General features: G+C 34.4%; 1 protein-coding gene across 1 annotated transcript in view; it reads right to left on the reverse strand.

Moving 5' to 3' along the window:
- The window catches only part of LOC136025780 (integrin alpha-PS1-like), a 136,671-nt gene that overhangs the window by 40,651 nt on the left and 81,465 nt on the right, over positions 1-14,555 (reverse strand). Inside the window, exon 8 of the mRNA XM_065701767.1 lies at positions 5,523-5,671. Within this exon, the coding sequence (XP_065557839.1) occupies positions 5,523-5,671 (149 nt within the window). The remainder of the gene's footprint in view (positions 1-5,522; positions 5,672-14,555) is intronic.

Here is a 14,555-nt window from a genome sequence, read left to right on the forward strand (position 1 = left end):
ATGCGTTCAATACCTTGTGGCAATTAAATATTTCTCCTTCTGCTATAATTAAATAGTAAAAAACAAGTTTTTTCAACTGAAAGTAAGGAGCGACATTAAAACTTAAAACGAACAGAAATTACTTCGTACATGAAAGGGGCTGCTTCCTCATCAACGCCCCGCTCTTTACGCTAAAGTTTGACTCTTTCTCTCAGCTCTTCTTTTTAAAACAGTAAAAAACTTTAGCGTAAAGAGCGGGGCGTTGATGAGGAAGCAGCCCCTTTCATATACGAAGTAATTTCTGTTCGTTTTAAGTTTTAATGTCGCTCCTTACTTTCTGTTGAAAAAACTCGTTTTTTTTCTATTTAATTTCTGAACGTTTTTGAATCAATACATGTTTTGATTTTGGCTCTCCGCAGAGGAATTTGCATATTTTTTTTTTTTTTTTTGCTAAATGGCTTTCTCATAATTTTGATCAAATGATTTTGAGAAAAAAAGAGCGGGGAGGAAGCCTAGTTGCCCTCCAATTTTTGTTAATTAAAAAGGCAATTAGAACTTTTAATTTTTTACGAATCTTTTTATTAGTAAAAGATATACGTAACTTATAAATTAGCTTACGTAAAGAATTTTTTATTCTCATGTTTTTATTACACATATGAGAGGGTTCACCCCCTCACCAGTACCTCTCTCTTGACACCAAATCTTAAATTTTGTCCCAATTCATTAAGAATGACCCCTGAATCACAAAAGCCGTAGAATAAATAGTTGACATTGCTAAAAATACTTTAGCGTAAAGAGCGAGGTATTAGGAGGAGGCGAGCCCCTCATATGGGTAATAATTTCTGTTCGTTTTTAGTTTTAATGCTGCTCCTTACTTCCAGCTGAAAAAAACTTGTTCATATTTATTTTTTCATTGTTTTTTTTTTTTTTTAATAATGCTAGTAAATCCTGCGCTCCCTTCATGGAAATTTTCTTCCCCCATGACAAATTCCTCGATAGAAAGTTCCCCCAGTATATCCCCCTCTTCTCAACCCCTCCCCCCAACCAAAAAATCCTCCTGAAAACGCCTGTACACTTCCCAATAACCATTACTATATGTAAGCACTGGTCAAAGTTTGTAACTTGTAGCCCCTCCCACGGGGACTGTGGAGGAGTAAGTCGTCTTCAAAGACATAGTTATAATGTTTTTCGACTACGTTGAATAAAATGGCTATCTCAGAATTTTGATCCGTTGACTTTGGGAAAATAATAGCGTGGGAGGGGGCCTAGATGCCCTCTAATTTTTTTGGTCACTTAAAAAGGGCACTAGAACTTTTCATTTCTGTTAGAATGAGCCCTCTCGCAACATTCTAGGACAACTGGGTCGATACAATCACCCCTGGTGAAAAAAAAAAACAAACAAATAAACACGCATCCGTGATCTGCCTTCTGGCAAAAAATACAAAATTCCACATTTTTGTAGATAGGAGCTTGAACCTTCTACAGTAGGGTTCTCTGATATGCTGAATCTGATGGTGTAATTTTCTATGACTTTTAAGGGGTGTTTCCCCCTATTTTCTAAAATAAGGCAAATTTTCTCAGGCTCGTATCTTTTGATGCGCAAGACTAAACTTGATGAAACTTATATATTTAAAATCAGCATTAAAATGCGATTCTTTTGATGTAGTTCCATTTTTTAAAAATTCCATTTTTTAGAGTTTTGGTTTCTATTGAGCCGGGTCGCTCCTTACTACAGTTCGTTACCACGAACTGTTTGAAAATATCAAACAGTTCCTGGTAACGAACTGTAGTAAGGAGCGACCCGGCTCAATAGTAACCAAAACTCTAAAAAATTGAATTTTGATATCAATAGCTACACCAAAAGAATCGCATTTTAATGCTGATTTTAAATATATAAGTTTCATCAAGTTTAGTTATACCCATCAAAAGTTACGAGCCTGAGAAAATTTGCCTTATTTAAGAAAATAGGGGGAAACACCCCCTAAAAGTCATATAATCTTAACGAAAATCACACCATCAGATTCAGCGTATCAGAGAACCCTACTGTAGAAGTTTCAAGCTCCTATCTACAAAAATGTGGAATTTTGTATTTTTTGCCAGAAGACAAATCACGGGTGCGTGTTTATTTGTTTGTTGTTTTTTTTCCCAGGGGTCATCGTATCGACCAAGTGGTCCTAGAATGTCGCAAGAGGGCTCATTCTAAAGGAAATGAAAAGTTCTAGTGCCCTTTTTAAGTGACCAAAAAAATTAGAGGGCATCTAGGCCCCCTCCCACGCTCATTTTTTTCCCAATGTCAACGGATCAAAATTTTGAGATAGCCATTTTGTTCAGCATAGTCGAAAACCATAATAACTATGTATTTAGGGATGATTTACTCCCCCACAATCCCTGGGGGAGGGGCTGCAAGTTACAAACTTTGACCAGTGTTTACATATAGTAATGGTTATTGGGAAGTGTACAGACGTTTTCAGGGGGATTTTATTTTGTTTGGGGGGTAGGGCTGAGGGGAGGGGGCTATGTTGGAGGATCTTTCCTTGGAGGAATCTGTCATGGGGGAAGAAAAATTCAAGGAAAAGGGCGCATGATTTTCTAGCATTAAAATTAGAAAACAATGAAAAATAAACATGAAAACGTTTTTTCAAATGAAAGGAAGGAGTAGCATTGAAACTTAAAACGAACAGAGATTATAACGTATATGAGGGGTTCTAAAAATACTTTAGCATAAAGAGCGAGGTATTTAGGAGGAGATAAATACCTCGCTCTTTATGCTAAAGTATTTTTAGTAATTTCAACTATTTATTCTACGGCCTTTCTGATTCAGGGGTCATTCTTAAAGAATTAGGACAAAACTTAAGATTTAGTGTAAAGAGCGAGGTATTAACGAGGATACAAACCCCCTTGTATACATAATAAAAATATAAGATTATGGAAGTTTGTTACGTAAGTTGCTAATTTATAAGTTACGTATAATTTTTACTAATAAAAACGTTCGTTAAAAATTAAAAGTTCTAGTTGCCTTTTTAAGCAACCGAAGAATTGGAGGGCAACTAGGCCTCCTTCTCCACCCCTTATTTCTTAAAATCGTCTGATCAAAACTAAGAGAAAGCCATTTAGCCAAAAAAAGAATTAATATACAAATTTCATTTTAATAATTTATGTGCGGAGAGCCAAAACCAAACATGCATTAATTCAAAAACGTTCAGAAATTAAATAAAAAAAAAAACTAATTTTTTTAGCTGAAAGTAAGGAGCGACATTAAAACTTAAAATGAACAGAAATTACTCCGTATATAAAATGGTTTGTCCCCTCTGCAATCCCTCGCTCTTTACGCTAAAGTTTAATTCTTTGTCACAATTCTACTTTTTAAAACAATTAAAAACTTGACTCTTTGCCACAATTCTGCTTTTTAAAAGAATTAAAAGCTTTAGCGTAAAGAGCGAGGCATTGCGGAGGGGACAAACCATTTTATATACGGAGTAATTTCTGTTCGTTTTAAGTTTTAATGTCGCTCCTTACTTTCAGCTAAAAAAATTAGTTTTTTTTTTATAAAATTACATTCAGAAGCCTACTGGTACAGAAATTTTAGCCCACTACACCACTGCGCGTGTGGGCGGTTCAAGCAGATAAAAAGCTGAATGTAATCGATGAAATCCGGCTCCAATCCGGGTCTTCAGCCTGTTGGACTATAACTGTTTGAAATTGAAAGCTACGTTTTCAGATACTTCTGTGAGCGAGGGAAATACAGCTAATTAATGAAGAAAAAGAAAGTTGTATATATTTTGAGAATCAAATAGCAAGGAGAAAAACAGAGTGAATCAATCGGTAGGTCTTGTCTGGTTTGGGTGGGTGAGCTATAAAGTGGACATAAACTAGCTGTAAACTTCAGTTTGAAAAAAATATCACCTAACACCTTCTGAATTGTCTCAGCCAATTTAGCATAAACAATACTTTAGATACATTTAACCTCTGAATGCGTGTTTCTGTAACTGTACCAAATTCAAATTAAACTATTGAACTACAAACTAAACTATTCAAATTAAAAAAGCAAAATTTGTAGAATAAACTTATAATCACGAGAATGGATTTAGACTACAGTAGCCTCCACACAGAAAAATGTCATTATACGAAGGTAAAAAACTTAAATACTACCAGACGGAACCCATTGCTCCCCAAAAAATTGAAGGAACTATTTGTGACGGATGAGGGCCAGAGTTGCCGATAGTGGTAAGTGGAAAAGAAGAGGCGTAGCAAGAGTTGGGGCTTTTGTCCAAATAATATTTCGAAACTTTAAAGAGTTCTCCCTGAAATCTACCATTTTCACCTAAATTATTATTTAGGGGTTACAATTGGATATTGTACCCCCTCATCTCACGGCAGATAATCCTTCAAAAACAGAATTTTAATTATAGACCAAAGTCAGTTGGGACCATTTACGCTTACCCACTATTTTACCTAGCATATCTAGAGCTCTGCCTCCTCGTTTTTACATGGATTATTGTATTGTTATATATATATATATATATATATTATATATATATATATATATATATATACAACATCTATCATTAATTTAATATATAATGTTTGGATGTATTGCCATTTAAATACGAAAGAGGCATTTGGATATTAGTTGTTAACTTTCAAGAGATGGTTCAACCTCTACACGATACTTCAGACTATAGGGAGTGGATGGAGTGAAACCCACAGGATGTGCAGAGGTGGTATTGATACAAGGGTCACTTACCTTTATCAACGGCAAAAGACTTGGCGGGATAGCTAGACGCTGATCAATTAATTGATCTAGGGTCAAGATATTTACTAACTTTATAAAAGTTAGTATACAAATTATATGATTTACTCATTGATTTGTGACTGGAATAGATTATAGATAAAAAAAATGAGATCAAGCATACGATGAATACCTGATATTTATCCCCCAAAGGCCCCCAGGCTTAATAAAGAGGGGGAACACATACAATTCAATAAAGCAATAAATCAAAAGAAAACGAAGTTTAATAATTAATAAATATTAAAAATTAAAAACGATTGAAAAAGTGTATAAAGTTTAAAAAGATCAAACAGACAAGAATGTATTGGGAATTGGCAATTTTGTGTTACCATGATGACTAGTTTGATAATTCGAATGGTAGGAAAAGAACCAATCTGGTCATTTATCACATTCTTCACAATCGCTATCACGAAAAATGGTTGATTCCAAATAATTATATGGGTTTAAATTAGTGAATATTTAAGTTAGTACTAACATTTATCTGGCGTGAGTAATTAATAACAGTTATGAAAATAGGGTTTTTGTATTACAAACACAGGCTAAGAATCATTTTGAAAAGTAATACTAGTGAGGAGATAAAAAACGACCTGATATCATGGCAAGCACGGTGGCAATAAAGAAGTAGAACTAAATAACCAGTTTTGCTTGCTTCAAACAATTCAGACAATCTTTGCAGGTGCCATGGAAGAGCATGAAGTCCCCAATAAACACGCTGTCTGAAGTGTATTATGAACTAGTGCGTCTATAGGTTTACCTCAATAATTCTGCCAACAAAAGATAGTCCACGAGAATGCTCGACGAACAACCCTGCTTCGTAAGCTGGTTCTCCTAGATTTGCAACTGAAATTTCCAAAAGTAATTCAGGTTGGTCACCAAGCTCCAATAAAGGTATCCCATCATTTCCTAAAATGAAAACCATTTCGTACAATAGATTTTGAGAGAAAATTGGTTTTTAAAACAGTTTAGGGATGTTTATAGCATGGGAGAGGAGTCGCATAAAAATATTTTGAGGCTGACATAATAGGTTTCTTGTGCACTTAGGGAGTTTATCAGCCTTATTTTTAGATTGAATCAACCCATTTTTGAGTTTCTTCACTTGCTGATTACATTCTTATCAATCCTTGGACATGTCCTCAGAACACATAAAGGCAGTGGTACTGCAATAACTTTATTAAATAAAGAAAAGGGCTATGAAAAAGGTCCTATAAATTTCTGGAAATTTCTTGGGAGACAGCAAAAGTTTAAAATTAAAAGAACACGGGATATAAGTAGGAGCGTTCTTCAGTGCGTTGGCCAATTTCCGTGCAACGATTTATCAACCTTATTGTAGTATTTGGGAGTATTTTCTCCAAATAATATCTGAAAAGGGAGAGGCTCCTTGGAAAGTATGATTTTAAATGTACGGTGGGCAACTTTCACATCTTTGAATACCAGTATTTACAGGAATTCAGAAGACAAAAAAAAAAAAAAAAAAAAAAAAAAAAAAAAAAAAAAAAAAAAAAAAAAAAAAAGTTCAGGAAGATCTCTGTTAAATCTTCGATTCCAGAAAATCTAGTGGGCCAGAATTTTTTTTATAATTCTACAGGGTTGTCTCAAAAATTTGTCAAGTTGAACAAATTCTACAGTCCTCATTTTTAAGACAGATACTTGGAAGGAGATTACAGGCAACTTTGTAAAGCTTAGATAAACACTCAGACACATATGCAGGATTTTTTTTTTCGGGGCCAAATAATATTTATATTTTTTTTATAATTTGAACAAGAAGGGCCCAGAACTTTGGGATCAATTTTGCCTTTCGTGGTAGCCAAAGATTTTTGGTTTTTTGGACTCGGTCTTTGGACAACATCTAGATTACAATTAAAACGTAATGAGAGTTCGGAAAGTTTACAACAAGGTAAGACTTTACAACAAGACCGTGAAAAAACCCAAAATAAAAGTTTTGGACAAATAATTTGGTTTTACATCAGGAAGCCTTTATAAGCGGAAGGCTTAGATAGAAACCTCATTTAGGAAATTTATCGTTCAGGAGTTATCCCATTACTTGATCTCGAATCACTCTATATTCTTTCGTGTGCATGTTTTACTCACTCTCAGCATCAATTGTTGAAAATTCTTTTACTTCTTAGAACTTATTTTTATCGATTTATTTTTCTTGCATGTTTATTATTACTTTATTAAATTCTACTTAATCTATTTAATTAATTTAGTCTATTCAATCTAATTAGTTTTCCTTCTGTAGTGCTTATTTAAATTTTTTCTCCTTTCTGCTCTTCTCTCTAAGAGTAATTGATTATTCTATTTTTTTTTTCTTTTCTAAGTAAGTGACTCGTTTGCATTCCCCTTCCTTACAGGCCAATGAGTCTTTGGGGGAGTAGTAAAATGTAATATTGTATGTGTATTTCAAGATGAATAAATCTTATCTTAGATGTGAAGTCAAAATACTCGAAATGTTATTATTATTAGTACAAAGTTCTTACTTCTATTAAATTTTTATTATTTTATTATGTTCAACTATCATTAGTACATAAGAGTGTTTTTTTCACTGTGTTGTTGAATACCCACTTTTTTGTATGTCCATTTTGTTGTAAATGTAATCTAGTGGTGATGCAAGGATTGGGTACACCAAAAAGATCAAGCACCATACTTTTAACGAAAAAGTTCAGATCCGCCACCTGTATTATTCAAACAAATCGTGGTAACGTACTGCAAGAACATTGAAACAGTTTTATCCGTTTTTATGTCACTTGGTATTTACCAAGTGACATATAGCGATCGCAAATTCTGTCGGTCTGTCTCTCCCGGTTTTACTAGTTTAGGCACTTCCAGATAAGCTGGGACGATGACATTTGGCAGGCGTATCAGGGACCAGACCAAATTAAATTAGAAATAGTCGCTTCCCTGATTCCACCATCTGGGAGGGAGTGGGGGACGGTTAATTCGGAAAAATTAGTAAAAATGGGGTATTTTTAACTTACGAGCGGGTAATCAGACCTTAATGTAATTTGATATTTATAAAGATATCGTGTCTCACATCTCTCATTCTAAATCCCGACCGGATCCAGTGTCATTGGGAGAGTTGGGAGGGGGAAACTGGAAATCTTGGAAAACGTGAAAATTGAGCTATCTTACGTTTGGGTGATCGGATCTTAACGAAACTTGATATATAGAAAGATCTCCATTTTCAATTCGAATCGGATCTGCGGACAAAGGGGGTTGGACGGGGGAAACAGAAATCTTGGAAACCGGAAATCTTGAAAAACGCTTAGAGTGGAGAGATCGGGACGAAACTTGACGGGAAGAATAAGCACAAGTTCCAGATACTTGATTGACATAAGTGGAACGGATCCACTCTCTTTGAGGGAGTTAGGGGGGATTTCCAGTGCTTTGGTGAGTTCGGTGCTTTTGAACGTGCTAGGAGATGAAAATTGGCAGGCTTGTCAGGAACCTGCACAAATTGACTTCATAACAGACCTTTCCCAGATTCAACCATCTGGAGGGGGTCTGGAGGGAGAGGAAAAATTGAAAAAAATGATGTATTTTTAACTTATGAATGGGAGATCGATTTAATGAAATTTGATATTTAGAAGGACCTCATGTCTCAGAGCTTTAATTTTAAACCCCGACTGGCATTAAGCCTCTGATTTTGCTTTTAAGTCAATCTATTGATTCTTAGAATTTTGCTAGAGCTCATACCATATGAGCTCTTGGCTCTTCCGACCTCGTCACAAGTACCATATGAGCTCTTGGCTCTTGTTCTTTATTCCAGTTTGGTTTTTATTGTAAGTGATACAGAGTAGACCAGGAAACTTTCTACCCCTGGATTCACCTTTGCTTCGCGCCATGAACCAAAAACACGTTTGTCAAAATGAGCAAACAAACAAGCCGGGTTTAATTGTAATTTTAGCCTTGGTCCCCTAAACTAAAAACTTTATCAAATGCGTTCGACACTCAAAACTATATGTAAAGCTTAGCCAAATATTAGCTACCGCAAATGTATTCAAGCTTTGGCTGGCTTGAAGTATACTTCGATCAGCTCCCTAATATGATCAGAGTTAATGTAACGGGGTAGCTTTTTCGTTCTCCGCGTTTTTAATTCTTAGCCATGATATTAATTTTAGGGGTATGGAACGGTCAAGACTGATGCCTTAGGCACCAGTGGTGGTTCTGTTATATCTTGTGCCCAGGGCAAAATCTTGATTAGCACAACCCTTCCCTCCTATCTCCCAAAAATTTTCAGAGCAAAGTTTAACCAAATTCCCACTTATTTTATAAACATTTGGGGAAAAGGAAAATTCTGTATTTAATTTGCTTATCTTACTGCCACCTTTTTTAGCCTCTACTTTATTATAAGGGAAATAAAAAAAATTACAACATGGTTATAACCGTTAAATTAATTATTTGAAACTATGTGCCCCTAAAATTCTTACGCTAAGGCGAAGTGTCACCTCAGCCCTTCCCTAAAACCACTTCTGTTAGGCACCCGAAGTCACACTTGTTGATAAAAGGCAATCCCCAGGAATTATATGGTTTTTACTTATTTTAAAGTCACACTTGTAGCGCAGAAACGGAGAATTAGAGAGACAAGAAATAGGTTTGAAAAGTCTATACCGACACTTGTTCCTAAGAATAGTCTACTAATAGCTTATATCATTTGCCAAATTTAATTTAAAGTTAGGAAAACTGTGGTTCAAGATTGCAATCATTTCACATTTCAAAGTCTTCCCTTCGATTGGTCCATTCTAATCTTTATCAAACAGTTCGTGGTAACGAACTGTAGTAAGGAGCGACCTGGCTCAATAGTAACCGGAATTCTAAAAACGGAATTTTGATACTAATATTTACATCGAAAGAATCGTATTTTTATGCTGATTTTAAATATATAAGTTTCATCGATTTCTTACCCGTTGATTGTTACGAGCCTGAGAAAATTTGCCTTATTTTAGAAAATAGGTAGAAACATCCCCTAAAAATTATATAATCTTAACGAAAATTACATCATCAGATTCAGCTTCTATCTACAAAAATGTAGAATTTTGTATTTACAGATCACGGATGCGTGTTTATTTTTCTATTTATTTTTAGTTTTTTTTTTCAACATAGGTGATCATATCGACCTAATGGTCCTAGAATGTCGCAAGAAAGTTCACTCTAATGGAAATTAAAAGTTCTAGCGCACTTTTTTAAGTAACACAAAATTGGAGAGCAACTAGGCCCTCTCCCACACTCATTTTTTTCCAAAGTCACCGGATCAAAATTTTGAGATAGCGATTTTGTTTAGCATAATCGAAAAATGTAATAACTATGTGGAAAAATGTAATCACTGAATTGAATTCCACTATCTTGGAAAAATTTCCCTATTGTTTTTATTGTGTGTTTGTTTGTTAGATTTACCTGTACCGTAAAAGCCATTCCAAGTAGACTCGAGATCAACCGAGACTTTGACGTTATGCTTTATGGTTTCCAAGAAAAGTGGAGCCGTCTCAAGCAACCGTAATGCAGTTTTCAGTGATGTAATGATTTAACGGTGACCCTTTCGTTTAAAACGATGGGTGGAAACGTGACTTAGACGAGCAAAAACGAAGAACAATTAATAGATTTTTTTCAAAAATCATGAAGCGTTATACAATACAAACAAACCCAGTTGAAACAACAATTGTGAAACAATACCCAGATAATACTTCAAAAATTAGGAATGCACAGTTCTAAAATTAGGACTATATAGTCAAAAAATGTTCCATTTTAAACGAAATACACCAGTCAATTAACTATATTACATGAATTCAGTTTAATAAAGATTTGCATCCATCATTTTCTAGGTCGCACCAATGGCACCACATTTTTAGGAATCCATAGCTTTATAATAATTGGTGTTGCATTATAGAAGTCAATATAGCAGCAACAAGATTGTATTTCTGGATGATAAGTAATGTACAAATTTTCAAAATAAATAATAAACTTTTTCTACAAAACATTTCACGCTTGAACATTTCAGAATGATTGTGATGATTTTAGACGATGATTATGATAGTTTTATTGATTTTTACTCGGGCTAGTCTGAAAGGGTTTGTTTAAGTGTGAAAAGACATACTTGACACAACATAACTTACCATCTAGCCTAGAATATAGAATTACATAATAGAAAATAAATAATTCGGTAATATAAATTGTCCATAACTTAAAAAAAAACTATGAAAGCAGCTATATGCGACAACAAAATAAATAAATGAAAATCAATAAAAGAAAGGGCAACAAGGAAAACGAGGCAATTGACAGCTAGTGAAAAGAAGAAAATGCAATCGTTTAAGCCAGAATCTACACTCGGGGTTCCTTACCGCAAAAAGAATAATAAGCCCACAAAAGTTCACAATTGGCCTGCTTAATCAAAGCGGTTTCATCAGGTATTTGAATTAGAGATTGGGGAAGAAAAGGCACGCATTCCGTATACCAACGACATATAGTCTGCAATCCCTTTGAGTTTTTGTTTGTTTACTAGCGAATACTTAATCTTACGATTCCCAGATGACCATTCCAATTTAAAATAGCCTTTTTCCCTGACTGTATCCTTGAGGTTTGATAAATGAACCGACATATTTTGGCAACGAGCAATGCCAAATTCCACAAATACAGTCCACGTCCAATTTTCAAGATCATGTCCATTTCTTGCTTGTCTAAATGTTTACTAACGTTTTTTCATTACATCAAGCTCTCTCGAGTTTTAACAAGTTTAATTTACTAAGAAAAAAGTATAGTAAAAGGGAATGTGTAAATGTAGGGTTATTCCCCACGATCAGACACTCGAGTATCCATTTATTTCAGGTGAGAGAGGCTAATATTCAGGGAAAGAATGAATGTTCCAAAAGTACCCAAAACAGACATATTATACGGAAAATTATAAAAATTACGGAAAAGTAGTAAACACTTGGACATATCACAAGGCGGGAGGGAGAGTGATAGGGAGGGGGAGCAGTACTCAAAACCTCCTTCCACTTCTTGTATAACGTACGTGCCTTTCCATAATTAAATAAAAGACCTGACCATAAAGTGGAATGTTTAAAAGGAATATGGAGTAGAATATTGTTAAGAGTTTTCAGGTGGTAGCAGAACTTCTACGCTACGTTGTCCTTTCACGCAAGAAAATGCCACGTATGACATTCCATGACTAAAACGTGGAGTGTTAAGGTCGACACCATTAAATTCAAAAGTATGCCCTTGCGATATAGTCATGGCAAGTGCGGGTCGAAGTGAAAATTGATGTCGTTGAATAGTACATCCAAGTTGACCCTTACTAGAGTCCATTGTAAGTCGAGAAATGTCAACTTCTTTTCCTGTTTTTTCCCCAATAGAGGCAGTTGTTTCTCCACTTCTGTTGTTCAGTTGTTTCTCCACATATATATATATATATATATATATATATATATATATATATATATATATATATATATATATATATATATATATATATATATATATAAATATATATATATATATATATATATATATATATATATATATATATATATATATATATATATATATGTGTGTGTGTATATGTATATATATCTGGGAAACTGAAATACGGCATATCGGCCACCTGATTAAACTTTTAGTGCAACATTCATCATATCTTCTACAAGTGGTAAACTAATCGTAATTATCTTGCCATTAAAAGGCAATTAAAATAGGTTTTTTCATGTAGCATAACTTGTAAAAGATAACAAGTGTTGTGACTATTGTAATTAGTATCGGTAGTGGCCGTTAAAAGCTAAGATGAGACACAACCGCTGTGGATCCTAGAGGTCATCCACAATTTATCAGCTAATAAATATTAGCTAAGGCTACTAGCAAAATTCTTGTTATTTAAATCCAGTGTTGCAATGCTTAATACAGATGAGCGAGATGTCTTTTTTTCGATATTGACATCATAATAATTCCTTGGTCTTTGTGAATCGCTCTTTCGATACGACTCATCAAGGTGGAAGGTTTTAATTGGTGGACGAGAGGATATACGAAGTTTACTAGCCCCCCTTTCCCACCAAAATAGTGCTTTTGTATTAAAACAATTTGCAAAAATAGTATAATTTGATATACAAATGTTCCGACGAGATACTATATTATAAGGTTCAAAAAATCACCAAGCATAAACCTAATGCAGTTATGAATTGCAAGCTGAATCTTTGAAGACAGAATTCTTAGCAAGTTTATGTTACTGAGTATAAAAAGTAAAGGTAAGTGAAAATGTGTTCCATTGTAACTCAACCTCATTACACTCAACACTAAAAATTAATCTAAAAAATTTAAAATAAAGAAGAAATATAATTTAATGTGCAAATTTTGTAACTTCGGGGGGGGGGATCCAGAGGCAATCTTTCCAGTGTTTGTGTTAAAGCCTGGATCAAAAGAACAGAACAAAGCCAAATTAATGACACACAGTTGCCAAAAGTGCGAAAGCTTGAAGAAGAGTCTTATAGACGATATTTCTAAAAACGTAACCGTTAAAAGAAATATGGAATATTTTTTTTAAACACAGTTATTAGGAGCCAAATCAGTTTATTAATTATGTATGTTCGCTAAATTGAAAAAAAAAGAGATGAAGGGGGAAAATCGGCCAAAGAAAGCTAAAAACCCAGAGCCCCAAACAGCTTACGAAGGTGCATCTTTCCTTTGTACATACAGTTGTCCTTGGGAATCAACATGTTGTTAGTGTTTGAATTTTTATGGGCAAAAATCGTTGTTAAGATTATTAGACTTACTTATTTATTTTTGCGGATAAATGTGGCAACACAGACGAAAATTTAGTACAACCCTAGAAACTTCATAATTTTGAAATAACCCAGTGGCAAATCTAATAAAATCGTTGCTTTCACGTATGAATAGACCTGAAATGAGTCCAAGAAACAAAAATATTTTCATTTCAATGCCCCTGGTGCTTTTAAGACAGCATTTATAAGATCAGAGTCTTAAAACCACTAGCATTTATTTTATGATATTTTTAACCCCTTTCCCAGATTTGATCCTGCAAAACGGTCCTGTTCGGGGGTTTAGAGTAATTTTCAATTTGGTTAATTCTTAGAATTGACGATTTGGCTCATTGTTTAAAGAAGTTCCGTTAGAAAATATTAGCTTATTTCCGCATTAATCATAGAAACATGACACTGCGTTCTTAGCAACAGGTTTTTCTGAGTTGTTTCCAAACGTTTTTTTTTTTTTTTTCACGGAAGCCATATCATAAAAGAAAAATAGCTTTTATAGATATGTTGTCTCTTCATTCTTTGAAAAGGGATATTTAACAGATGGTCTTTTCTACTATCCAATTTCGCGAATTTAATTGCAAAACAGTCTGACATAGATGCTTGTTTTGCGAATTGTCTCAAGGATGCTGTAAGACCATTCATTGGCCGTGGTTGTCAAGAATGGTGCCTTTTTTTTAGCAATGCATTTTTAAACCATTGCTTGCTAATTCCTCAGCCAAAACACAAATACATTTGGCTCAAAATAAATATTGGAAGTGGCACTCAAAGAGGAGGCCGGAGGGAGGATGGCTACATCCTTCACAAAATCTCTTGGGGAAACTAATTTTGGCGAACGACAACAACTGTAGAAAAAAAAGAACTGAAAAGAGGAAAAAGAACACTAGAGTGATTTTTAGCCAGGGAATAAAACGAAAAGAGAAAGCAGATATTTTGGCAAAGATCTACACTAGGCGGTCCCCGGTGCAAAAGAAAACAAACTACCTTTTGTATACAACTGTACAGAAGGAATTCTGTACAATTTTGTAAACTCTACAAAA

This window comes from Artemia franciscana, chromosome 4, assembly GCF_032884065.1.
Source record: "Artemia franciscana chromosome 4, ASM3288406v1, whole genome shotgun sequence".
Lineage (NCBI taxonomy): Eukaryota > Metazoa > Arthropoda > Branchiopoda > Anostraca > Artemiidae > Artemia > Artemia franciscana.